The sequence below is a fragment of the Ovis aries genome, chromosome 17 (genome assembly GCF_016772045.2).
Source record: "Ovis aries strain OAR_USU_Benz2616 breed Rambouillet chromosome 17, ARS-UI_Ramb_v3.0, whole genome shotgun sequence".
Lineage (NCBI taxonomy): Eukaryota > Metazoa > Chordata > Mammalia > Artiodactyla > Bovidae > Ovis > Ovis aries.
Window position 1 is genome coordinate 72,469,931 of NC_056070.1, and position 26,428 is coordinate 72,496,358.

General features: G+C 62.3%; 1 protein-coding gene across 3 annotated transcripts in view; it reads right to left on the reverse strand.

Annotated features, from left to right (window-relative positions):
* Positions 1-26,428, reverse strand: part of MED15 (mediator complex subunit 15) — a 42,062-nt gene that overhangs the window by 9,014 nt on the left and 6,620 nt on the right. For 2 of the 3 annotated variants that reach the window (XM_042234211.1, XM_042234210.2), the window contains exons 2-6: positions 18,239-18,326; positions 8,380-8,431; positions 7,079-7,108; positions 5,497-5,709; positions 295-506 (exon numbers count right to left, since the gene is read on the reverse strand). In XM_042234211.1, coding sequence (XP_042090145.1) covers positions 295-506; positions 5,497-5,709; positions 7,079-7,108; positions 8,380-8,431; positions 18,239-18,326 — 595 coding nt within the window. The remainder of the gene's footprint in view (positions 1-294; positions 507-5,496; positions 5,710-7,078; positions 7,109-8,379; positions 8,432-18,238; positions 18,327-26,428) is intronic. The other variant, XM_060400876.1, reaches the window with a different exon arrangement.

Consider the following 26,428-nt stretch of genomic DNA (forward strand, 5'->3'; position numbering starts at 1 on the left):
ACCCTCAACAGGCTGGAGTGGGAGATGCTTAACCCGTCAGGACAGTGACTAAGACCCTGTGTGAGAGAAGAGCTTTTCCTGTGACACGGCCACCCATGTGGGACGATTAGTATGGTGTCCAGACACCAGAGCTCTCAGGGACAGGGAGGACAGGAGGCCTGCGCGTGCTCGGAGGACTGGCGGCCCTGGCCAGCCTTCCCGTTGAGGGTCGCCTCGCTGTGGCCGCCTGCATCCGGGAGCCCCCGCCCCGCCCCGGCTGCCCCCCACCCCGGCTCGGGGGCACGAGGCTGGCACCTGTTGCTGGTTCTGCTGGTGCAGCTTGATCAGGTGCTGCTGCTGCTGGAGCTGCTGCTGCTGCTGCACCGCTGCCTGGAACTGCTGCTGCATGGCGCTCTGCTGGGCCTGGAACTGCTGCTGCTGCTGCTGCTGCTGCAGCGCCACCTGCTGCTGGGCCTGAAACTGCTGCTGCTGCTGCTGCAGCGCCACCTGCTGGAGCTGCAGCTGGGCTGGAGACAGACGGGTGGGGCGCTTGTCCTGGGTGCAGCTGGGGGAGGTGCCATCCCCGCCAGCATGGGAGGAATGGGGTGCCAATGACAGGACTTACCACCAACATCCGTTCCACAGTTACTGTGATCCAGTCCACAGGGACCCGATCCACCCCACAGTAACTGATCCACTCTACAGGGACCCGATCCACCCCACAGTAACTGTGATCCACTTTACAGGGACCCGATCCACCCCACAGTAACTGCGATCCACTCGACAGAAACCTGACCCACTCCACAGGAGCCCAATCTCCTCTGTAGTAACTGGGTTCACCCTGTAGGAACGGGACAAACTCTGCCGTAATGAAGGGGCAGGAAGGAACACGCCAACCCGGAGGCCCAGTATGGCACCACCTGTCTGCGTCCTGCCTCAATGGAGCCCCCGGCTCTGGACACAGCTGGGGCCTTTGGTGACCGGCTCCTTTCCCTCAGCGCTGCACTCGTGAGGCTCACCCATGCTGTGCCTCAGATCCGGATTCCCTTCCTCTCTGGGGCCGCACAGTACTCCACCATACGGATCCCCCACGTTTTGTGTTACCTGTCCATCAGCTGATGGACATCTGGGTTGTGTCCACTTCATGGTGGTTAGAAAAAATGCTGATAAAAACCACCAGTCAGAGACATCCCTGGTGGTCCAGTGGTTAAGACTCGGCACTTCCCCTGCAAGGGACATGGGTTTGATCTCTGGTTGGGGAACTAAGATCCCACGCTATGCGTGGCACAGCCAAAAAAGACAGAAGGGATAATCGCTCACAAGATCTTCAGTGATGCTGTCTTTCCAGGTGATGAAAATGTTCCAATTCGACGCCACAACCTACTCCTGAACTCTGCACTCCCAGTGCGCAAAAAAGGGTGCGTGAACTCCCAAGTCCCAGCTGACTCTTGTGACCCTGTGGACCGTAGCCCTCCAGGCGCCTCTGTCTGTGGGATTCTCCAGGTAAGAATGCTAGAGTGGGTCGCCGCTTACTGCTCCAGGGGACGGAAGCTGCGTCTCCTGCTTGACAGGCAGGTTCTTCACCGCCGAGCGACCCGGGAAGCCCGACGGGAGCTCTAGGCACTTCGGCAGCGATGGAGCGCAACACAGACACTGCCCTCTGTCTGGCTTCCCGCAACGGTGGCCCTTTGTGAAGCTACAACACCCTAACGCAGGGAGGTGTGCGCCCGTCTGAGCGTCCAGCTTAAGCTCTACGCCATTGTCTCACCGGGTGACATTCAGCCACCCCAGCGGTCACGACCTGGCGCAGCTCCAACACCACAGGCCCTCGTGCCAGCCCTCAGCAGCTGCCAAGCTGACCCCGTCTCTACTGACACGGCCACTGTGAACGCTGGATAAAGCACAGAGCAGGCACGGCTCTGTCCTTCAGCTGAAAGCATCGGTGTGCAGACCGCTTCCTGAGCACGCTTCCCACCACATCCTTCGGTTCTCCCGGTGCATCACTTCTGTCTGCTTGACTTTCTGGGAGGAGGCTGGCCCACCGCCTCCTCGTCTGAAGTCTGCTGCAGGGTGCTGTCTCAGGGGTCTCCCGTCGGGATGAAGGAGCTGCACCCTCCCCTCTCGTTTCCATCCAGCCTCAGCAGGAAAGCCTCTCTTCACATTCACAGCAATTACCTATAGTTTTCAGCTTATCTGTATCTGTCTTTCCCCTTCTAACTCTTTCAGCTTCACTGACAGATAACTGACGTTTTCTCTTCCTCTTCTGAATTCTACTTTGTTGGACGCTTGGGCCGATTTCTACATGCTGTCTGGGTTTCTGTCTGCAGTGTCCACGCCATCCCAGTCTCTCCTATCGATGTGGGATTGAGACTGTTTCTATTGTTTTACCAACGACCCTTACAATTATTATATGTGGTTAACTTTAAAAAGTATAAAGTTTATCCATATTTAGACCTCTTCCCTAAATGTGAGGACCTTAGACTCCTCTCTAAATATTTTTTAAAGTAGGTTTTCTATGCACACGACAGGCCTGGGTCCACGCTACCTACCCCCTCTTGCTGACACGGCCTGGCTTGGCACCTGTCTGTCTCACGCTCACCTGCAGGAAGAGGCGGGACAGAAAGCGCCCGGGGCGCAGCCTCGGGAGCCCCACAGGGACCCTGGCTCTGTTGCTGCTCTCTATCTCTCTCCTCGGCTGCAAGAGGCGCCCCACACTGGACTCCGGACAGAACGACCTATCACAGACCAGGGGCCTGTGGAGGGCAGCTCCGAGGACCATGGCACGGAGATAATCTGTTTACAGAAAGGATTCCCAGCCGTGCTCCTCCCGACACGGGCCAGAGCACGCTGTGCCGGGGGCCGCCCGGACACGGAAGACACCCAGCATCACGTCTGGTCTCTGCCCGCCGGAGGCCAGGAGCCCGCCCGCGCGAGCTGCAACAGCCCGACCGTCCCACACTGCCAAACAGCCTCCAGGGTGCAAAGCTGCTGAGAGTCCCTGGCGTGGCCTGACGCCCGTGGATACCCTTGCATGGAAAATGCTGCTCTGCCTGTTTAGACCTGGTATCTTGGGAAGGATGGTCTGAGAGGTCAGAGAAGGTGGTGAGGGAAAGAAATCATGTCCGTGTGCTCACCTCCCTTTCAGGGAGGGCCTCCTCGGCTCTGCTGGCGGCTCTGTACCTGGGGCGCTAACATCACAAGCGGCTTTTGACTCCATCCCTGAGTCTGCCGAATGCTCCCGCCTTGACAGACGGCTGTTGAGATCGCCTTCTGGGCTCTGGTGTCCTGCGGCACACGGGCTGGCTGGGGTGTGGTGCCCGTGGAACCCGCGTGGAGCCCTGGGCCCCCCGGCCGCCACCCCTCACCCCCTCCGCTCTGGGCCGCCCTGTGACGCCAGCCGCACTTCTGACTTCAGCCTCCGTGTCTCAGCCTCCTGCTCCCACGACCTCTCCTCTAGGCTCCATGCTGGGTAACGCCTTCAAAGGCAGCTTCCGGCCCACAAGCTCCTTCTCCAGCTGTAACTGACCTGCTTATTCGCCCACTTGCCTCTCCCAGAAGCTTTCCCCTCACGCCTGCAGGCTCTCTGCGGTTACTGGTCACCTCTGCTCGGCCAGTCCCGACACAGCCTCACAGCGCTCCTCCCTCCGGACCCCACCTCCTCCCGCACGCGCGCTGACACCCAGCAAAGCTGAGGCCCTGAAGGTCCACAGGTGGATCCTGTCTGCTGACCACGCACACTGCCTGACCTGGATCTGCGATCCCCATAGGCCTGCCCTGGAGACTCCCCTCCAGTCCAGCCCTGTCTCCGGTGCAGCTGGGGATGCCAAGGGCGCCACACCCTTCCTGCATGGACGGACCCTGCAGCCCAAACACAGGCCACCCAGGACCCAGCCATCCGGGGCGGGGGCCCCTAGGCACCCATCTTCCCAAAAGCCAGACACAGCGCGGATTTTTAAAGTTGGTCTCAAACATACAACATAAAACTCTTCAAAACACAAAAATATGCCGAGTTTAAAAGCCCAGCCTCACCCAGAGTCAGCAGTGTGCTTCCTGTGACTAACCCAGGCCACCTGGAGGTGCCTAGTGGGCTCTCGACTGCCTTTGGGTGCCCTGGTCAAACCTTGGACCCAGGGCCTATACTCTGGGACGTGGCACTAGGGCCTGAGCAGCCTGAATTCCATGGCAGTGTTCGGAGGTGTGAAAAAGGGTGGCAAGCGCCCTCGGGCACACACCTACCTCAGGCAGACCAGGCCCCAGAGGTCACAGGGGGTTCTGTGGGGGCAGCAGTGAGTCATGAGGGCAGGGGCCACAGCAACGCCCTCCGCGCCGCGCAGGAGCGCAGGCCCCTCCGGGGCTGACAACGGGATGAGGCCAAGGTCGGGCCAGGGAGGGTGCAGGCTGGCACCAGCACTTCCCCGCTGGGCCAAGGGTCTCGGGAGTGAGGCTGCGACTCACACTAAGCTCGTCCAATTCAGACCTGTACTTTATTATAAAACCTAAGTTTGTGATGAAGAGAAATTCAATCGTGTACCAGAGTATCACACGAAAAGGAGGCGGAGCAGCCTTCTGAAAGCCGCCCTGTGCGCCTGTGCTGAGCGGGGACACGGAGCTCAAGGTGAAAAGCCAAGCAGGGAGCCAGGTGTCACAAGGCAGGACTCAGTAAGGAGGAAAAACGACGCTCCGGGGGCGGGGGTGGCTGGGGCGTGACGGTGCGGCCAGCCTCGGAGAAGCGAGGGGACCAGACCGAGGACACGGGCAGAGAACCCGCGCTGGGGCCACAGCGGCCCTGCTCACGGGGTCCCGCGAGGGCCAAGAGGCTGGACACGCAGGCACACCACGCCCTGTCCGCGAGCACTCACACTGGCTTTAGCCTAACAGCCCAAACGGAAACAACCTGCCTGTCCTCCAAGGCTGGGCGAATGAAAGGACCGCGGCCCCAGAAGGCTCCTCAGCAGTGAGCAGGGAAGGACGGCAGGCACGACCTGGAGGCTCTGAGGGCATCACGCCAAGTGAAAAAGCCAGTCTCAAAACCATGAACATCGCACGGCCCCACTGAGGCAACACCTGCAGAGACCACTGAGGCCGAGAACACTGCCTAGCTCAGGGCTGGAGGGCGGAGCCAGGACGGCAGCTAGCGGGGAGGCTCGGCGTGCTGACTCCATTGCACACGTGACAAGACCTCCCAGAGCCGCACACGTGCACACGGCCGGCGTGCACGGCACCGTGGCGGCTCTGGTGACTCAACTGGGATGTTACGGTGGGGAGCTGGGGGAGGGGCACGCGGGGCGCGGCTCCTCGCCACCTTCCAGGGGCCCAGGAGCGCAGTGCAGCCCCTCTCCCTGCCCTCCGAGGCCTGGGGCCGGGCCAGTCCTGGAGCCGACTGCTGCCCCTGGAGGGGTGGGGCGGAGGAGCCCCAAGGCAGAGCATGGCCCCGGGGCTGGGGCACCAGGCCGCCCCCCACGCCCCCGCCCTCTGGCGGCAGAGGCTGCACGGCCCCTGCCCCACCCGTGTACTCACTCTGCGGAGCGGCCGTGGACACGACGGCCATGCTGTGGGGGGCCATCCCCGAGGCGCCCGGGGGCGGCTGCCCCGACAGTGGCACTGGCTGGCCCATGGCGCCCAGGCCGCCCATCCCGCCCAGGGCCTGGCCCGGGCCCCGGGTAGGCAGGCCGAGGCCGGCGGCTCCCGCGGTGGGCCCGCCCGTCAAGCTCTGCAGCGCGTTCATGGGGTCTGCGGGGCACAGGGTCTGTGTCTCAGGGTGGTGCCCCCCGACCTGGGCCAGGCTCCTGGGCCAGGAAGCCTTACTGGGTCCACGCTTCCTCCCACCTCAGGCTTGATGCCCTCAGTGCCCCAAACGCGGAGAGGCCAGGGCCCCTCCAGGCAGAAGCCCAGCCCACAGCAGGCCTAGGGCTGGGGCGAGCCAGCCCGTGGGGGCCCCGCCCCTCTTGGATGGAGGCCCCGCCCCTCTTGGATGGAGGCCCCGCCCCTCTTGGATGGAGGCCCCGCCCCTCTTGGATGGAGGCCCCGCCCCTCTTGGATGGAGGCCCCGCCCCTCTTGGATGGAGGCCCCGCCCCTCTTGGATGGAGGCCCCGCCCCTCTTGGATGGAGGCCCCGCCCCTCTTGGATGGAGGCCCCGCCCCTCTTGGATGGAGGCCCCGCCCCTCTTGGATGGAGGCCCCGCCCCTCTTGGATGGAGGCCCCGCCCAGGGGTGAGACACAGCGGCACACCCAGAGAAAACAGCGTCGAGGGCCCTTTCCCAGTCAGCAGAGCCTGGGAGCCGGTCTCCCCCAAGAGAGGTGACGAGTCCCGTGCGCACCAGAAGCCCACCTCTGCTAAGTCTGGGCAGGACCCCACAGAGGAGCAGCTCTCGGGAAAGAGCCCCGAGAACCAGTGGGGGAAGGCCTGCGATGCCGGGCAGCAGGCAGCGCCTGGGGAGGAGCTGAGGCTCTGTCACAGCAGGCCCACGGCCACCCACAGGCGGAGCGGCCCGGCCAGCACCCTGCCACAGAACCCAGCGCCCCAGGGCGCTGAGTCCAACACCGGAACCTAGACGCCCTCTGGCCGGGCGTGCTGACCCCGCCCTGCCCCCCCAGCACGAGCAGCCCAGAAAGGCCAGCAGCGCCCCCCCCCCCCCCCCCCCCCCCGGCTACTCCCGCTTGGGCGCTGGGGTCACCTAAACCCCTTCACTGGTGGCTTGCTCAGCGAGACCTGGGCTAAATCAACAGGGCTCCCATGTGATAAAACCTTGTAATTAAAAACTAAAATTAATGATAACAACTTGCAAAGAAACTTTGTAACTTAGGGTGGATTCACGGCTACTCTCTATGAAACGCTACCACGGACGACTACACTGAGGGCACCGCCGTGTGTTCCGGTGGTCTCCCAGGGAGCTCACCATTCTAGACAAGCCTCCACCGCCAGCGAGTCTGCCAGGAGGGATGGGACGGGGCGGCCTGGCGTCGGGGTTGGGGGCGGGAGTGGCGTCCCTCTGGGAACCTGCTCCTCCCAGCAGAGTGACCCCGCCCACAGCTCCCAGCGTCCCGGCCCTGCCGCCCACTCCGAGCTGGGGAAGAACTTCAGAAAGGAGGAACTCTTACCACTGACAGATGCCTGAGACTTCTTGTTATCTATGGTAAAAAGAAGAAGAAAGAAGAGAAACCAAAGTAAACAATTAAAACTGTTTATGTTTAATGTATAACTGTTTACTATGTTATAATCACCTATTCCCATGCTAAGTCAGCGCAGGAAGCATTTGCCCAGAGGTCATTCACTAACCCTGACCCGACTCTGCCTAGAAGCTAGCCGAAACACACCCGAGGGCTTCAGCGTGTGTGCGTGTGAACACGTGTGTGCGTGTGAACACGTGTGTGCGTGTGAACACGTGTGTGCGTGTCCCGCCCCCGGCAGTGCTGACACACGGGAGGCTGAGGGTGGCCGGGGGCTGAGAGCCCTGCTTCCAGCCCGCTCCGGGGCGGCATCCACGTTTTCTGGGTGAGGAAACTGAGTCTGTCCCGGACGGCTTAGACGCTGGACCCAGCCCTCCCTGGCGCTGGCGGGGAGCGGCCACAGCGGTTCCACCCTCTCCTGGGGTGAGGCCGCTGTGGGCATCCCTGACAAGGGAAGTGCCAGGGCCAGCTCCCAAGGGGCCCTGCGGCCTGTCAGGCTGAGCCCCTGCCAGGACAGGCAGCTCAGGCCCCAGCCTCCTGGTGGTGGCTCCTCTTGATCCCAGCACCACGGGGCCGCCCCAAACATGGCAGAGAGGGGGGCCAGTCTAAGAGCTCAGTGAGGCAGGGCGCAGGGGTCCTGCAGGGACTCGGGGCCCCGGCGTCTCCCGGCGCCTGCGGTGAGGGACGGCGGAGCCGCAGCCGCCCCACCGGGCTGTGCGGGAGGTGCCGCCTCCTGCGGGCGCACACCGCGGGCCGGCAGGAGGCGCCGTGGCTGGGAGCCCGGAGCAGTCCCGAGGGGAGCCGGGATGCAGGCCAGGCCTCATCAGGGCAGGACGCGGGATGTGCTGAGGAAGCTGGCCCCAGTAGCGTCCAGCCTGACGGGAACACGGTTAGGTCCAGTCTCCGTGGGTCAAAGAAAAAAACCCAGATATCAGGGAAGGAAGTGTGTGTTCCAGGGTGGACTCTGCGCGTTTAGGAACCGCCTAGAGAGCAAAGTGGCAGTCCTTGAAGAGGGGAGGTCAAGCAGACAGGCAGCGGGACCTGTCCAGCACAGACCCCCGCACACTAACACCTCCCTTTGGCCACACCAGCAGGGTCCAGGCTGAAGCTCTGGGAGGCTGGGAAACACGGGACCAAGCCTGAAGCCGTGAAGAAGCTCCCAGAAAGTTGGCACTGTCCAAACAGCCCTCCCGCGGTGAGCACACCATCCAGAGATGTGACGTTCTACTTACGGATGTCTCGAAAATGAATAATGAGCCTGGCCACCAGAGAAAGGTATTCGTCCTAAAAGTAGAAACAGGAAACAGTTGAAGCTCAGAGCAGAAGTGAGGCGGAGCAACGCCCCTTCCCGCCCCAGCCCCTCTGAGATCCTCCCGGGGGCAGAGAAGGCGACTGCGCTGTCTGTCCATCGGTCCAGCTCGGCCTCTTCTGGAATCCATCCCTCGGGAAAGGCCGGCAGAGCTTGGCTCCCACAGGCCAGAGAAAGGCAGACAGAGAGAGAAGCCAGGAAGCCGCCCAGACAGCGGGAGCCGCTGCTCCTCCAGCCCGCTGTAAACCCTGCAAGGGTGGGGGGCGCCTCAGACAGCCCCCCTTCCACAGCGGGGCCTGCCCAGCGTCACAGGGCACCTCGGAAGCAGGCCGGGAGGGCCGGCCGCTTTAGTCTCGGCTCTTTGGAGAAGCACTTCCGCTTTTCCCACGGCCTGCTGCGCTGCGCTACTGAGGTGGTATCTCCATGCAAATCTGGCTGGCCACCCCCACCCCTGGTGAACTCACTGCGAGGTCGGGGAGAGGGCAAGAGGGCACAGCGCCACTCAGGGAGGCAGGTGAAGGCCCCCGCCCACGGCCCTCCCGGTTCCCGGTGCTGCTGGACCCGCCCAGCAGGGCCTGCCTTCCACGGATTGTCCTCTTTGTAACCAAGGACACTCACTGCCGGGCGTTCCCGGGAAATCACTACTGTGAGCTTGTCCTAGGGGCAACGAAGGCATGTTTGTGACGAAGCTCTTCTTTCAGAGAAGCTGAACCACCCCGCGAGGCAGACAGAAGGCAGAGCTTCGGCCCGCCTGCTCTCTCAAGCCCCTCCTAAGTCACCGGGCCGCAGCTGGCCCTCACCAGGACCCGCCGCAGGGCACAGGGACGGCTCTCAGGCGATGCACCAAGGGGGCCTCCAAGAACGCGACACAGAGCTCACTTTCTAACCCTGTGAGCCCTCATCCATCTCAAACCGCCGCTAGCCTGTCCTCAGCCGGGGAATCAGAGGACAACGGGGGAAAGGCCCAGGAGGCCGCAGGGCAGGCAGCAAGGAGTGGGGCTGTGAGGAAGGGGTGCTCAACACGCCCCCTCCTGACTCCCCTCAATTTCTGGGAGGAAAGAAGTCCCCAGATTACCTGAGCAGCCCGGCCCCTGAAGGGCAGCCGGCTGGCAAGTGGGGAGCAAGGAAAGTGGGGGCCGAAGGAAGCTCAGAAACGAGGTGGCCGAGGCGAGGAGATGGGGATGGGGAGCCGGCCAGGTCGAGAGCTGACTCTGTAAGGCCAACTTCTGGGTCAGAGAAACCTCAAAAGGATCTGCTGAGCTTTTTCTACTTCAAAATCGAGAGGACGCCGGTTACAAAGCTGTCAGTTTATTAAAAATCCACAAAGAACAAGTGCTGGAGAGGGTGTGGAGAAAGGGGACCCTCTCACCCTGATGGGGACGTAAACCGGCGCAGCTACCACGGAGACCGGCGTGCAGGCTCCTCAAACAAACTGAAAACAGGCCCACGACCCCGGAGCCCGCGGTGCGACTCAGACAGACGCGCACAGCCCGGCGGGGAGTGGCTGAGTGTCCACCGGCGCGCGCGGCAGACTGCCAGCCACAGCAACACGGAGGGGCCCGGAGGCGACCCCGCGGAGCCAAGCCAGAGAAGACAAATCCCACGTGCCACCGTTCACGTCCAGAATCCAAAATATGCCACACGAACGGCCTGTGAAGCAGAGACAGCCTCACAGGCGTGCCAGGGCAGGCTTGCAGTGGCCACAGGGGAGGCGGCAGGGAAGGGGTGGGCTAGGGCACCGGGCCCGGCAGGGGAGGCGGTTACAGGATGGACGAGGCACGCAGCGCAGACAGCCGCACTGGACCTCCTGCGGCGGGAAAGGACAGCTAAACCACCCTGCTGCAGAGACAGGAACAGTGCGGATCAACCACGCTTCAGGCAAAACACAGCGCCAGACACAAGACACGGGGTAGCAGGCCCAGGCGTGTGTCCCCAAAGCCCCTGGCACAGAACCAGGAGTGCATGGAGCCAGGTGGGCAGAGGGCGCCGCGGTCCACACCCACTGGGGCTGCCCACGGCCGGGGCTGCAGAGGCTCTGGGGACCTCAGGGAACAGAGAGGGGAGTGGCCGCCTGATGGGAGAAGGGGGCAGGGCGCGGCCGGAACAGGGTGCTCCTGTGGGCCAAGCCCTCGTGGGCCGATGGTCCGCCCCTCCAGCCCCCAGGGCGGCTGCCTGACCTCCTGTCCAGACGGGCCTCCCCAGGCGGGCGAGTTCCGGGCCCCCAGGCAGACGCGCGGGTCACGGGCCCGCTCCTGCTCCAAGGCACCCTTCCCAGGGCAGCCTCGAAAAGGCGAGAAGGCGCACACCCCCCACCCTGGCTCTGGGTGTGGCCGGGCACGGCGCAGCCCTCACTCCACAGACCCACCCGCGCCCCCTCACACCGGGGGGGCGGGGACACAGGGTACAGAGGACAGGGGCGCGGCCAGGCTTCCCGCGGCTCCCACGCTGGGTCCAGCCCGTCCACATCTCGGCCAGGGCGGAGGACGCCTCCCCTCACCAAGTGGACGCAGGAGCGGGACACTGAGGCTGCGGCTGAAGCGGCCCAGGCTACACACCAGAGGCTCCACTGCCAGACCTTCGGGATGAGACTCGGGGAGTCTGAACACGTCTCCGCTTCCCATCTGCACAGGGAAGGCTGCAGACTGACAATGAGACCCCAGGGAGGCCAGGACGAGCGCCGAGAAGGAGGCCTGCTGCCTTGTTACGCAGCTTTCACGCTGCAAGTAGACAAATCTTCCACCAAACCGAAGCTAAAGCCCAACTACAGAACAAGCACAAGTTTTAAAAATGCAGAGCCAAGCCAGCGTAGGAGTCGACACGAGGCGGTGTTGAATCACAGGGAAAAGGGATTTTCGGACCGACCATCTTGAAACACAGAGCGCAAGAACGTCCTCCGAGAGAGGGTACACGTTTAAGGGCCCACACAGCTGGAGGAGTCCCTAAAGGTCGTCCCGCATTCCGTCTTTCGCGGCCAGCACTAGCGGCAACACTGGCCTGCCCACTCTGCAAGCCCTCAAAGCAGCAATCCTGCCGGCGACAGCGGCAGGCCAGAGACTCGCCTCGGAGAACAGATGCACGCCTGAAACGAAAGTGAAACGCCGTAGTTGGAGGCATCAGTGTGAAATGATGGGGTTTTGAGGTCGCTGTCGTTTCGAAACCACAGGCCTCCGTAGGACTCCAACAGGTGCGGAAGCACTGAGCAGCCTCAGGCCCACACTGCAAGCCGCCAGGTCCACTTCGCCCTCCGCAGGAACACGGGCTCCTCAGAGCAAGAGCCGACCCTGAGCTAAGAGCAGCGGAGCGGCTGAACTGCACCCCCCGGCCACCGTTCCACAAAGAGGGGTCCCTGAGGGTCCCCAAAGACTGCGGTTCAGGCAACCAAGAAGCCCTGGTGGATGAAAGAAAGCCTTTCTTGGCAAGAAAATTCACCTAATAAATGTAGAGGAAAAGCCGGAACTCAGGACGATTACCAGTTTGCGGCGCCCAGTTAAATGATGGAATCATTAGCTGGTAAGTGGACGGGATACTTCATAAAAAAGCCAGGCTGTCCCTGTCCCAACTCCTGACCAACTGTGGCCTTGTGGGAACACCAAGACACCCAGAAATACCGTACATACGCCACACACAACAATGAGGCACCACCTCCCACGCACTCCTGCTAACACAACCCCTGCACACTGCGCTCCCCGGACCCAACACCCAGGTCACAGGAAATACGGGGCAGGCAGGACCGAGCCAGGCCTCGGGGAGGTCGTTGGTGGGAACATGGTGCTGAGCAGTCTGTCACTGAGGACGCTCACGTCGTCCTCAAGACACAGATGTCATCAGGAACAGGACGCTGGGAGAGAGGCAGATGTGCCAGGTACTTCTGGGGAGGGCTCTGGGGAAAGCAGAATGCGTGACCGGAAACGAAAGCCGGGAGAAGCCCTGCGGCCCTGGGCAAACGTCTAGCCGCACGGGCCGCGGGCCGCGTGGCGATGAACAGAGCGGGGGAGGGCCGGCCAGCCTGCAGGAAGACGCGAGAGGAAGAAGGGAACCCAGGGAAGAAACGCAGCGCGGAGAGGAACCTGGGCCTCGTTTGGAAAATTCCCAGGCTGTCTGAGTCACCAAAAAACCAACATGAAAACCAGGAGATTCACTGTAGGAATGTGAGCTCTGGAGAGAAGGCTGAGGGTGTGGCTGGACAGACCGCCAGGGCCAAGGAGACGAGGCATGTGAGGAATCCTCTGGGTCACCTCACAGACGCCAGGACGGGGGATGAAAGTACGGGGTGAAAGGTCTGTGGGGACCCCTGATCTGACAGGGAGTCTGTCACACACACGAGGCCCACAGGGTTAGTGCCACACGGCAGAGCCACTGTCGGCCTGGGCCGAAAGAGGGAGACAGGGTAACATTTTAAAAGGGCATCAGGCTCCCAAAGTCTACAAGCAGCAAACAGGTCAAACCGATAAACTCCCGGCTGCAAACATGGCTGCCAGGGGAAAGCCTTGGGCCCTGAGGCCGAAGTCACGAGCCTGGAGTCCGCCGGGTCTGTGGGACCTGCGCAGCAGCCGCAAGAAGCAAACACCCTGTCTCTCTAGACCGGCCCACTCTGGGCACGCTACGCAGACGCCTCGCACAGCGCGTGCCCTCTGGCGACCTCGTCCCTGCACTCAGCCTGACGCTTTCCAGGTCCAGCCGCGCTGGGCCAGCCATCCGTGCTCCCTCCCGCCGCACAGCCCATCCTGCGGCCAGCCCACGTCCTGGCTGTGGGGCCCCCACCTTCTGGCTGCAGGGCGTGATGCCAGCGGGCTCCGCGCACACGCTCCGCGCACACAGGGCCCCTGCTTAACTTCTGGGGAATCGCCAGCGTTCCCACGGCGGCCGCTCCACCGGACCCTCCTTCCAGCGACGCCCGGTGCTTCCAGTTTCTCGCCAGCGCTCCTCAGGTGAGTGAGCCGTGTTCGTCTGTTGTCATCACCGCCATCACGGATGTGAAGCCGCACTGCGCGGCGGTTTGGAGTTGCTCCTCCCTAGTGACTGCTGACACTGCGCGTCTCCTCACGTGCTGCCTGGCCATCCCAATGTCTGCTCGGGGAGACGTCTGTTCACGCTGCTTGCCTGAGTCTGAGCTGGGGGTCTGGCCTCTTCTGTCATGGAGCTGTGCTTCTTTCTACACTGTGGGCTCCAGTCCCTCACCGGATCCACGGTTCCCAAGTGCCTCCCCAACTTCAGAGGCCTCTTCACCTTCTTCCTGATGTCCTTTGATACACAAGAGCTTTTAAGTTTTTTTAACTTTAAAGCTGCTCTCTTCCAAGACTTGGCGGGGACAGGCCCTGGAGCTCCCACGGGAGCAGTCTGTCAGCTTCCACAGAGTCTGCCTGCGAGCCCCTCCTGTGTGGGAAGCTGCGTCAGCCGCAGGGCAGGCCGGAGCTCTGCCAAGCGCCCTGCCGCCATCCACACAGCTTCGCACCTCACCTTTAGACAACGCAAACTGTTCCAGACACACAAAGACCGATCAGCGTGACAAACGGCTGCGGGCTCCTTGCCCAGTCTAAACTGAACACTAAGATCGAACCAAGAAAGCCAGCAAGCTGGTGCCCCGTGCCGCTTGGCCCATGCCCCAGGGACTGCACAGAGCGTTCCTAAAGCACCCTCTCAGCATGGGAACAGAGCCACCGAAAACCGCGGAGAGCACCAAAGAAGCCTGCCGGCGCAGCGTAGCGCAGCGGGAGGCCCGGGCGGCACCCCCGACGGCGGGCGGCGGGGGGCAGCTCTGGCCCTGCCGCCCCGGCCACGCCCAGGCCCTTCCGGCAGGCGTCCGCAGCTTCTGCGAGAATGCTGACCTTTTCAGGCCGTCTGCAGTCTTCAGTGTGCACAGCTGTGCTCTTCTCGTCCGATAACTGTTCCTGATCAAACAAGCACAGCAGAAGGCGTCTTCAGGTTCAGTCAAAGGCCGACCGTGGGCTTGTGGGTCCACAGGCAGGGCTGCAGAAGACGGGGCCTCCTGCTCAGCCGTGCGCGCCGCCCCTCTCCCAGGCCACGCCCTGCGTCCCCACCAGCAGGCCACCTGTGCGCCCCTGGCCTGCCTCTGACAGGCCTCCAGGATGCCTCCCAAGTCCAATGCTCTTGGCCTCCCTGGTGCCTGGGTTTCACCTTGGCCCCCGCCATGGGAACTCACGCTTCAAACCAGAGACACGCGCTACCTGTGCACAGGACCGTACACCACGCACAGGAGCTGGGCCGCGCGCAACATACAAGCCTCGTCTAAAAACTCCCACAGAGGAGGGTGGTCCGCCGTCACCGAGGCGGTGACCAGACAGAATACCATCAACTTTCACAAGCGCACCTATGGAGTGGGTTTCAAGAAGCGTGCCCCTTGGGCACGCCAAGAAAACGGGAAATTCACCATGAAGGGGGGACCCCCTGACGTGTGCATTAGCACCAGGCCCAACAGAGCTGTGGGCCAAGGGGCTGCAGAGCGCCCCACACGGATCCGCGTGCAGCTGTCCAGAAGACATGGCGGAGACCCACCGAACAAGTTCTACAGGCGGGTTCCCTATGTGCCTGTCACCACTTTCAAAAATCTGCGGTTACTGTGGATGAGAACTGTTGATGGTCCAATAAAGTTACTGAACTTCAAAAAAACAAAAATAATAAACAAACAACCAAATGATGAGCAAGTATCAGCAACGCACACGCCTGTGATGAGCCTCTTCACACACGCGGCACAGAGGTCGGCTCTCTGGCCCCCTCCGCCGAGGCTTCAGAGTGCGCCAGCGGTGATCACACACCCCCAGGCACTGTGGTTTCTGCTTCCCTCAGTCTCTCTGAGACAGAGAGCAGACCCACCTGCTGGAATTCGGGTGTTAAGAATTAAACTGGATGCCTGGATTTGCTTTGCCAGATGGGAGGAGGTGAAGGAAAGTTGGCAGGCTCTGACCGCAGGCCCCGGGGGGGGGGACCTCCCGGGCAAGCCCCCTGGCAGCTGTGCGGCTGGGCCACCCCAGTGCTGCGTCTGCTTCCTGGGCCTTGCAAGGGGTGTTTACTCCACCCCCCACCCAACCCAGAGTCGGGACACCACCACCACTCTAGGCCACGACTCTCCAGGGCAGCTCCTCACACAGCAGCAACCAGCAGTGCTAGACAACACGGGGAGCGTTTCCAGAGGAAACCATCCAGTAAGCGCCCAAGGCTCCCAGCTCATCTCATCCCCCAAACACCAGCAAATCACACACTCAATGTGAGACGCGTCTCCAAACCTTGAAAAGAGCTCTTCAACAGAAACACGAATGACTCAATTTCAAAACGGACAAAGGGTCAGAACAAACACTTCTCTAAGGAAAACATACAAATGACCGATAAACATAGCAAGCCAGCTGGGGATGCACGTCAGAGCCACAGCGAGGGGCTGCCTGGCGGCTCAGTGGTTAGCAATGGGCCTGCCAGGGCAGGCAACACGGGTGCCATCCCTGGTCTGAGATCCCGGGTGTCCCAGGGCAACGGAGCCTGCCCCCGCAGCCGCTGGGCCTGAGCTCCAGCACCGTGAGCCACAGGCACCGACACCCACGCACGGGCACCCGTGCTCCACACTCAGAGGCCGCCGCCACGAGGGGCCTGCGCACGACAACCAGAGGGCGCCCCCGACGCGCCGCGCCTCAGGAAAGGCTGCAACGGCAACGGAGACCCAGCGCGGCCACGGACCAATCAGCTTTAGAAGCCACGTGAGGCACCGCTTCGCACGACCACGAAGGCCTCAGTAGGCCGGCGACAAGCACCGCTGAGGCACGGGGCAGCGGGGACAAAACGCACCCCCCGAGAACGGAAAACGGCGCAGCTGCTTCGAAAGCAATCTGGCGACTCCTCAGAAGGTTAAACAGAACTGCCATCTGATCCAGCAACTTCTTGCCCAGGCAGACACCAAAGAGAAATGAATCCACGCGTGCCCGGGCACGCCGGCACACAGACGTTCGGAGCAGCACTGCTGCAACAGCCCGAAGCGGGAGCAGGTGCGCCCCGACTGAGGGGCTCACCGCTGCTCAGCCGTGTCCGGCTCTGCGCGACCCCAGGGCCGGCAGCATGCCAGGCTCCCCTGTCCGTCGTCGTCTCCCAGAGCTCAAACTCACGTCCACTGAGTCGGTGATGCCATCCAACCATCTCCTCCTGCCGCCCCCTTCTCCTCCCACCTTCAATCTTTCCCAGCATCAAGGTCTTTCCTGATCAGTCAGCGCTTCACATCAGGTGGCCAGAGTATTGGAGCTTCAGCATCAGTCCTTCCAATGAATATTCAGGACTGACTTCCTTTACAACTGACTGGTTGCATCTCCTTGCAGTCCAAGGGACTCTTAAGAGCCTTCCCCAAAACCACAGTTTGAAAGCATCAACTCTTTGGTGCTCAGCCTTCCTTATGGTCCAATGCTCACATCCATACGTGACTACTGGAGAAACCATAGCCTTGACTAGATGGATGGATAAATAAAACGGGCTACACCTACGCAATGGAATATCACCCGACAACAGGGAGGAGTGGAATACACGCCACAACACGGTTCATGGATAAACGCCGGCAATGCTTTTCTAAGATGCCAGTCGCGGAAACACGTACCTTACGACTGCATTTATGAGAAAAGGACAGGACAGGCACACCGCCAGCAACAGGAGGCAGGCAGGTGGCTGCCTAGGGCTGAGGAGAACGGCGAGCGAGGCTAACGGGCGCAGAGCTTCCCGGGGAAACGCGCTGGGGAGACCTCTGGGGGCCTACGGTCAGGGTTCCGGGCTCTCACTGCCAGGGCCTGGGTTCAGTCCCTGGCCCGGGAACTGACATCCCACAAGCCAAGCGGTGCCATCAAACACAGGAAAAGAAAGAGAAGAAAATCCTCTGAAACACATCATGGGGATGGCTGCACAACTCTGTGAAGGCCCTAAAGACAACTGAGTCGCAGACTCTCCTGGGTGAATTGTGCGATGTGTGAGTCAGCGCTTGACAGGCTTTATAAAGAAGAAATGCTCACCATCCTCTGTGTGCACGGGCGGCTCAGCCTCCACCCACACGTGCTCACTGACGTGTGTGCTGGTCTACAAGCCCAGGCCAGCCAGCTCTACCTTCCCGTTTCAGAAAGTATTCACCTCATCTCAACACTCAGACAGGCTCAAGCTTCCCGGATGGAGCTCTGTGCGTCTCGACAGCCGGCTCACCCACACCAGTACCCGACCGTAAGTACTGCTTTGAGCTCTCGACACAGAGGGCCCCAGAGCTGCAGCCCCGCGCTTGGGCGCCTGGCGCTCGGCGGAGCCAGGTGGCCCAGACAAGCCGCCTTCCGTGTGTCTGTCCCACTTCACTGCGACCAGCAGCTCTGCCCCTGGGGAGCGTTCACAATGACAGGAGGGGTCACGGGGCGCCCAGGTGGCCCCAGTTCCTGTGAGAACTCACAGAGGGCCCGCCCCAATCACTCGATCCGCCGCCCCCAGCCAGGGCCCCACCCTCCGCGAGCATCACCTGCGTCACGCAGAAAGGGGCGGGAGCCCTTCTGGGCCCACCTGCCAGGGCCCGACCCCTGGGGAGGTCTGGGCCTGAGGACAGAGTGTTTCTGCCTCGGGGCACTGTCCACAGGAGCCGCCAAGGCCCAACAGCACCCTACAGGACTCACGGGAGCTGGGCACGGACAGGGTGCCAACAGGCTGGCCTGGGCGCCCACACGCTGCCCTCCCACAGCTGTCCCCCAGACGCAGAGCAGCACCCAGCAGCGGGCGGCCGCCCCACCCCCGCGGCCTGGCGCCTGCCCCCCGCGCCGCCCCAGGCTTACCCGGGTCTTGGCCTTCAGGAACACGTGACTCTCCATGTCCTTGCTGGACTTGCTGTGGGCCACTCCAGCCTTCCTCATAGCATCTTCGCTGGAATACAAAGGGGGAGAGACGTTGGCACAGGCTCCCTGGCTAGCGGCCTCGCAGCAGCCGTCCGGGGCCCACGGGCGGCCTGCCCGCCAGCCTGGCCGAGGCCCAGGGCAGCCACGGAGGGAGGGGCCCTCAGTACAGCAAGGAAAGGCGGCCGGGCCCTGAATGGTGGTCACCCTGGCAAGAAAGCAGCCGCCTGGCTCGGGCCGGCAGTGGCGCCAGGCGAGGGCTGCTCACCAGTATCACAGTCGACGGCAGAGTGGCGGCTGCCTCCGATTCCTGCCTTCCCAGCTCCGGCGCTTAGTCACCTTAGCCCCCCCAAGGCAAAGTTCCCACATGCAGGTCCTCCCAGGGGGACCAAGGAGATGAGCCCGACCTCATCAACCTCCAGCTCAAGGCAGATGCTGACCTCACAGATGCCAACACACACACAGCAAGAGACCCATTCGGAGCCAGGTCTCCATTACGCGACGGCCTGCAGGACGACAGCCGTGCACACAGCTGCGTTGGAGTCTCTCTGGGTGGCAGGACACACCCCGCAGCCCCACACAGGTAAGGCCAGGTATGCACCTGTCAGGAAGGAGGGGCCCCCAGCCGGGCCCCTGCTCACAGGCCTCCCTCTTCCCTGCAGGATGGGTCTCCCCGCCTTTCTCCCCAGAGCTGGGCTCGCTGATAAAGAACCCCGCACCCCCACAATAGAATCCAACAAGCCTGGTCCAGCAGGTACCGTGGGCTTCTGACAGTTCCAAACACACCCACACCCCGGGCACCACGAGTGTGCAGGGGGCCGCAGGACCACACCTGTCATCCCAAAAGAAATCCCAGGAATACAGATGATTGAGTATTAAAAAAAAAAAAAAAAAAGAAAAAGGAAGGAAAGAAATCCCAGGAAGCCGCTGCACGCTGAGACAGACAGGTGTGCAGTAGCGTGTGAGAAAAGGAGACGCCACGGAGCCACCCCGGTGCCAGGCAGCTCATTCCCCACGTGAGGCCAGAGTTCCCACCTCCTGCCTCCTTCCCCGAGCCTGCACCTGCGCCAGGCCCAGAGGCAGCAACAGGCTCCTGCTGGAGAGGCAGCCAGGGCGGAGGGGACCCACGCACCAGCACACATGCAGCCAGGCTCAGAAAGAGGCGCCGGGAAGGCCGGGGCAGCGCGCGGCAGGGGCTCCACACGGAAGTGGGCTCTGAGACCCCAAGCACCTCAGACAGAGGCGACTGAGCAGACCCATCCTCGGGGGGACGGGGGGCCGCCCCTCTGCCCAGGCAGAGCTCCACTGGCCTCTGGTCCAGACCTGACCCACCACCCGGGCCCCCGCGTCCCCCAGCCGGAGCCCAGAAGACACCTGGGGGCCTCCCCTTCTCGGCTCATCCTCACCCCGCGGCTCACCACGCCCGGGCCGCTCTGTGGTGGCCTCCGCCTCCAGGCCTCCACGGTGGGGAGCTCCGCTCAGGCAGCGTTCAGACCTCGCCCGACGCGGCGTGCGCGTGCCTGCACGTGAGCTGGACGTGCGCTCAGGCCACGGGCCCTGGCCACCCAGACCCCCACCGGGGACCCCGTGCAGGGCGCCACCTCCAGGAGCCCGTGCACCGCTCCTGCAGAGGGCGGATGGGACGGTGCCACCTCACGGGGTCACGCTGAGGTCACGGGAGGAGCCTGTCAGGCACAGACACAGGAAGCGCAGGGTGTGGAGGAGCCGGTCGGGGAACAGTCTCGCTGGAAACTCCCGCCCATGCTCCCGTCTCTCCTGACACCCCCCTCCTCACGGCGGCCGCCCCAGGTGTGACAGGGACCACGTTCCCAGCACCCCGCCCCTCCCTCTGGGGCCCGTGCCAAAGCTCCTGGCCTCAGGGGGACCGGATGCCCTCCGCCCACCCAAAGGCTTTCATGCCACTGAAGGAAACATGCCCGATCTGGGCACCACGACACCATCAGCCAACGGGCCTCCCGGGGGTGGAGGTTTCTGCAGCCCTGCCCCACTCCCAGGCCACCTGTCCAGGTGCTGCCCACGTGTGCAGGCTTCTTTCTCAGCCACTGCGGGACAGAAGCCTGTGGCTGGCAGCTGACCCTGCACCCAGCGTAAGACCCGAACCGCAGCAGCGCGGAGGACGGCAGGGGGCATGCCAGGCCCGCAGCGGAAGGGGCAAGGCCCTCTGAAGCACAGCCCCAGCGCGCACAGCACAGAGCGGGAAGGGCTCGCCAGGCGGGAGACGCTGAGGCCTGCCCCCAAGACCTCAGGGGCGAGGCCTTACGCCAAGGCCACGGAAGGGGAGCCCGGAACCCAGGTCACTCCGAAGCTGACGGAGCCCCTTCATCACCATCGCCAAAAGCCCCCTCCTCCCTATCATCACTAGCAAGCCGCCTGACTCCCCAGTAGGCAAAGAGGCCCACTCCAGGGAACACCCTGTGGCTCCCCAACTGCTCACTCCACACCAGCCTTCCAGCAGGCACTTTCTTTGTCTTGAGGCTATAAAAATTGGCATTAACTCAGGAACACTGTCGACTCTCCCTTGAGAGGAAGACTGTCGGGCGTTTTCGGGCCACTGCACTCACGGTGCCCACGTTATTTCTGCTCTTTGTTCTTAATAAACTCACTGCCTCCTAAAATGCTCTACGTCTGGAAATTCTTTTCCGACCTGCGCTCGGACCGCCCCGTCATCTGGTGCCCGGTTCGGGGCTCTGTGCCTGGAGACTATTCTGACCTGCACGCGGACTGCCTCAACGGAAAAGAGGTTCGTCCCACATCTTCATCCGCCACCCATTAGAGAGAGAAGTTCAAGCCCTGCCCTGAGGCCCAAGGAGGGGTGCCAGGGCCCGAGGCGAGCTCCCCACACCTGCAGCACAGCCCGGGGAGCTGACTGGCAAAGCACGGCTCGGACCAGCACAGGAGAGAACTGTCCCACCCTCCTTAAACGCCGCCGGGCACCAAGGAAGCCCGGCAGCCTGCCTGCAGAGAGGAGGGGGTCGCCACGCCAGCCCCGCGAGGGGGCAAGCTGCGTCCGGCTCGCACGTCCGCAGCGTCCACGCTGTCGAGTCGGAGAAGACCTAAACTTTCTTTGGTTTGTCCCTTCAAGTATTATACTCTCTTAGGCAGCGAATTCTTTAAAGATCGTGAACTTTTTTTGAGAGGAGGATGGTAAGGGATCAGCCAGAATGAAAAATAAGTAAATACGTGTGTACACAGGTCCCAGTGTGCACTGTGGCTCTCGGGAGAGGAGCCCACCTGCCGAAGAACAGAGCCACGTGAAGGGTGAGGCGCTAGCTTAAGTCATAATCCAAACAAACACATTCCCTATCATAACCTCGCCTGAATAAAAGTAAAATTAAGTAAGAGCTGAAAACCCAGGTTGGAAAGAGGGACTGAACCTGCAGGTATAATTTCCACTTGCCTTCACAGAGGCCTGTCAGAGCGAGCAGCTGACCGCGGGCTCCCACACCCCTAACGTGACACATCGAGGCCCCCTGGAGAGGCTCAGCAGGAGGCAGCAACCGTCAAGAACCCACCTTCATTATCCAAGTGCAACAGACAAGCCACCGCATCCATTCAGCAAGAACAGGACGCTGCAAAACCAGAAAAGCCAGATTGCCAAAAAAAGTTCTTACAAATGAAAGTTTGTTAGATGTTAGCAGGGAAAGGTCAGAGGTGAAACTGAAGCCGTCTCCCGCAGGGCAGAGCCAGGAGGCAGGAGATGGAGACAGGAGGAGGGCCGAGGCTGCGGAGCCCTGGGGAGGAGCACAGCCCCGATGGGGGGGCGGAGCCCCGGGGAGCGAGTGGGGCGCGCTCCTTGAAGCGCCGCCCTGAGCTGGGGAGCGAGGCGAGCTGCCCGGAAGCCTTCCGAGAGGAGAGGCTCCCAGCCTGGGGCCAAGCAGCAGCAGGATGGGCGGCTCAGTCCCCGGGGAGCCCCTCCACCGAGGAGGCCACGAGCACCAGGATGGATGCGCCTCCCGGAGCCCCTCCTGGAGGCTGCTGGACCGAGACACTGAGAGAAAGAGGAGGAAGCCTCCAGGGAGCAAACCCGACGGCAGGGCCCTGAGACACCAGCCCTGAGAGGGCCCCGCCCCCAGGCCGCCAGAGCCAGGCGGGCGAGCACAGGCGGCCCGTGGCGCCCAGGCCGCTGAGGCCGCAGCCCTCGGCCAGCGGGCTCAGAGGGGCCGACCAGACAGGGCCGGCGCACGGCACCCCCCGCGGCAGAGACCACTCGCAGCGGCGCGGCCCGGCACCCGGGGGGCTGCGCTGAGGGCAGGAAACGATGGGACGCAGCTGGCTGAGCCACCAGCCGCAAGCAGATGCTCCCGGCCTGAGAGGAGGACGCCTGGCCGCCCTCACAGCAGCCGCGAGCCTGTCTCAAGCCACATCCCAGACCTCCACTCCCTCTTTTCTCCTCACGGCCCTGTTGGTCTGACGGAGCCCTCCAGTTTCTGCTGGAGACTCCTCAACGGCGGCTGAGGCTCAGGGAAAGGAGGAGGCCTGGAGGAGCTGCCGCTGCTCCCGGGAGGGTGTGTCTCATTTGGGCTAGAGGAGCCGCAGGAGGTTCGTCAGCCTCTCCACTCTGCACGTCTGACTCATCCCGGCACTGACCCCGGGGCTCCAGGCCTGGGACCACGGCGGCTCCCCAGGTTCCAGCCCTGAGCGCGTCCCAGCCACCCCGGGGCAACCACCCGGTGAGGATGGCCTGTGTCAAGCCAAGAGCTCATGAACGTGCTTCTCTCACAGGCCTCGTGAAGTGTTCGGGAGGAGCAAAGCCGTGTCTTCCAGAGATCCGCACTTGATTCCGGCGGTGAGACTCACACGGCATCGGATGTGACTGAAGATAGCCCAGGGGAGGGGGGACGGGGGGAGGAGGGGAAACGCTGGTCCCGTGATGTGAGCTCTCCGGGTAGCGGGGAGGCCGCACTCCCACGATCCCCACTTCTGTGAGGGGTTGGAGAAGTCCTAATGGGACTTTAAGATGGGAAATAGAAGGGCCATCTCGTCTGGTGCAAGCCTGCTCACACCCTCATCCTGTCGGAGACCCCGCCCTTACAGCCAGTTCTAACCCTCAGCAAATGCTCCCGGGGGAGGCGGGGACACAGAGTTTTTACAGCAGGGGCACACTGTGCCCCCTCTGCCTGGCAAAGTAATAAAGTGTCCTTTTCTACTTCACCCAGACAGACAAACGGGCGTTTCCAGCACACAGGAAGACACCGTGGAGATGAGTGAGGAAGGCTCCCGTCCAAAGTGTGCTGCAGTGGGGTCCTTCGGGCCCCCACACAGGGGGCACTATGTGGCCTAGAGAGCCTGGGCCTCTGGGACGGGGCAAGCACTAAGCCTCAGAAAAACCTGCTCTAGTAACCAGCAGTCGGTCCAGTCCCTCCCCACCCAGACAGACCAGAGGCTCGCCGAGTCTCAGCTCAGTTCAGTGGCTCAGCCATTGCCAACTCTCTGCGACCCCATGGACAGCAGCACACCAGGCCTCCCTGTCCATCACCAGCTCCGGAGTTCACTCAGACTCATGTTCACAGAGTCGGTGACGCCCTCCAGCCACCTCATCCTCGGTCGTCCCCTTCTCCTCCCGCCTTCAATCTTTCCCAGCATCAGGGTCTTTTCCAATGAGTCAGTTCTTCCCATCAGGTGGCCAAAGTACTGGAGTTTCAGCATCAATCCTTCCAGTGAATATTCAGGACTCATTTCCTTAGGATGAACTGGTCAGATCTCCTTGCAGTCCAAGGGACTCTCAAGAATCTTCTCCAACACCACAGTTCAAAAGCATCAATTCTTCAGCGTTCAGCTTTCTTTATGGTCCAACTCTCACATCCATACTTGACCACAGCCTTCACTAGATGGACCTTTGTCGGCAATGTCTCTGCTTTTTAATGTGCTGTCTAGGTTGGTCACAGCTTTTCTTCCAAGGAGAAAGCATATTTTAATTTCATGGCTGCAGTCACCATCTGCAGTGATTTTGGAGCCCAAGAAAATGAAATCTGTCAATGTTTCCATTGCTTCCCCATCTATTTGCCATTAAGTGATGGGACCGGATGCCATGATCTTAGTCTTTTGAATGTTGAGTTTTAAACAAGCCTTTCCACTCTCCTCTTTCACTTTCATCAAGAGCTGCTTAAGCTCCTCTTCACTTTCTACCGGAAGGGTGGTGTCATCTGCATATCTGAGATTACTGACATTTCTCCCAGCAATCTTGATTCCAGCTTGTGCTTCATCCGGTTCAGCACTTTGCATGATGTGCTCTGCATAGAAGTTAACTAAGCAGGGTGACGACACAGCCCTGACGTACTCCTTTTCCGATTTGGAACCACTGTCTAGCCTCGTGAGACCTGGAACCACGGACACACAAGTCCCAGCCAGAGTCCCCCAGGGCATGGACTGTGGTCGTGAGAAGGCCACCACTCAAACTGAACTCAGAGTATCATTCCACTTCAAGAACATGGGGCTGTGTGTGCCGGCTTATTTAAAATGCACACACACACACACACACACACACAAATAAATACAATGCACACACATCAAGTCCAGTGCCCAAAGAAACAGGGCGGAAGGACCGGGAACAAAACGTCAGCAGCAGCCACCGCGGGGCAGAGAGCGCATGGACAGCGCCCCGCTGCTCCGAAAGCGCCTGCAACGCCACCTGAACAGAGTGGAGGGCTGAGCCCACCAGCCGCCGCCGACCGGAGCGCTGCGGACGGGCTGCCCGCTCCCCCACGTCTCCCTCCGCTCCTCGGAAACCCCCGGCTGGCGCTAAGCACGTGAAGGCCCGCCCTGAGGCAGAGTCCCGAGAGCCGGCGCTGCAGCCCCGGGGGCGGAGCCAAGCCTCTGGGGCGGGGCCACGCAGCCGGGGGCGGGGCCACGCCGCCGGCGGCTGTCAGGGGCCCCGCGGGAAGCTCCGGGGACGGCGCCCTGCCGCGGGGCAATGGCGGAAAGAGCCGCTGCCCACGAGGACGAGTACCGCGCGTGGCACTCAGCAGAGCCCAGAGCCCAGACCCCGGGGTGAACAGCGTGGGATCCGGAGGACGGCTCGTGCGGGGGCAGATGTCTCCGCGGCCAGGAAGTCAGGAAGGCAGGGCCAGCTCTGCACCGGCTGAAGCACAGGGTGCCGCCCTTTCAGGACGCAGCCTGGGCTGCAGGCGGGCTTTACTTCAACACAGAGACACACGATAGGAGTCTGGGGAGGGCCCTGGGCCCCAGCCCCACCCTCAGCTTTAGCGCCCAAACTGACCTCAGCCCTGGGCAGGGGTCCCCAAGTGCTCCCTGGGGTGACCCTCAGCACCCGATGGCTGGAAGGGCCCCCGGTGGCCCACAGGGCCTTCTCTCCACACCCGGCGGCCAGATCACTCCCTCACACCGCACCTCTGAGGAGGACGGAAAGGACGCTGGAAAGAGGGAGAGGACAGGGTCAGCGGGGATGAGGCGGGCACTGCCCCAGCCCCAAAGCCTGGACAGTCTTCGGAGAGCAGGTGCCCGGGCAGCGCCTTCTGCCCCTGCCTGCCCCGCCCGGCCTGGATGCCGAGGGGCTGAGCAGAGGCCACCGGGTCACACCCCGCCCTGGTCCTTCCCCTGGTCCCCAGGTCAGGAGGAGCACCCGCTGCTCACCACCAAGTCGGAGCAGAGCCCAGGGAGGACTGGCGAGCGGGAAGAGGACGCGCCCGAGCGCTCTGCCGTCACAAACAGCCTCAAAAACGACAAATTCAAGCGTCCTCTCCAAGCACTCACGGTGCCAAGCAGGTCGCTGCACCTGGATACGCAACTCATTCAGGCAGAGGCCGTTAACAGGCCGCGCCTGGGTTACAAGGCACGCCTCCTTTTGTTTGCCTTTGGCAACACCCCACAGCTTGAGGGACCCCCGCACCAGGGGTGGAACCGCACCCTCGGCAGTGACAGGGCCAAACAAGAGACCACTGGGTGTCCTCAAGGGCAGAGCTTCTTACGAAAGTGGAGGGCGCGCCCCCTGCCCTCTGGATTGTGGTTTCAAGGTAATCACACCTGGGCTGCTAACTCCCCTCTCCCGTCTCCGGGACCAGGTGCTCCTTTGCTTATCTGCTGAGCAGAACCATCCAGAACAGCCTGGACTCCCTCGTCTGCACGGCTCCACGCTGCTCTCCACACCCCTCCCTG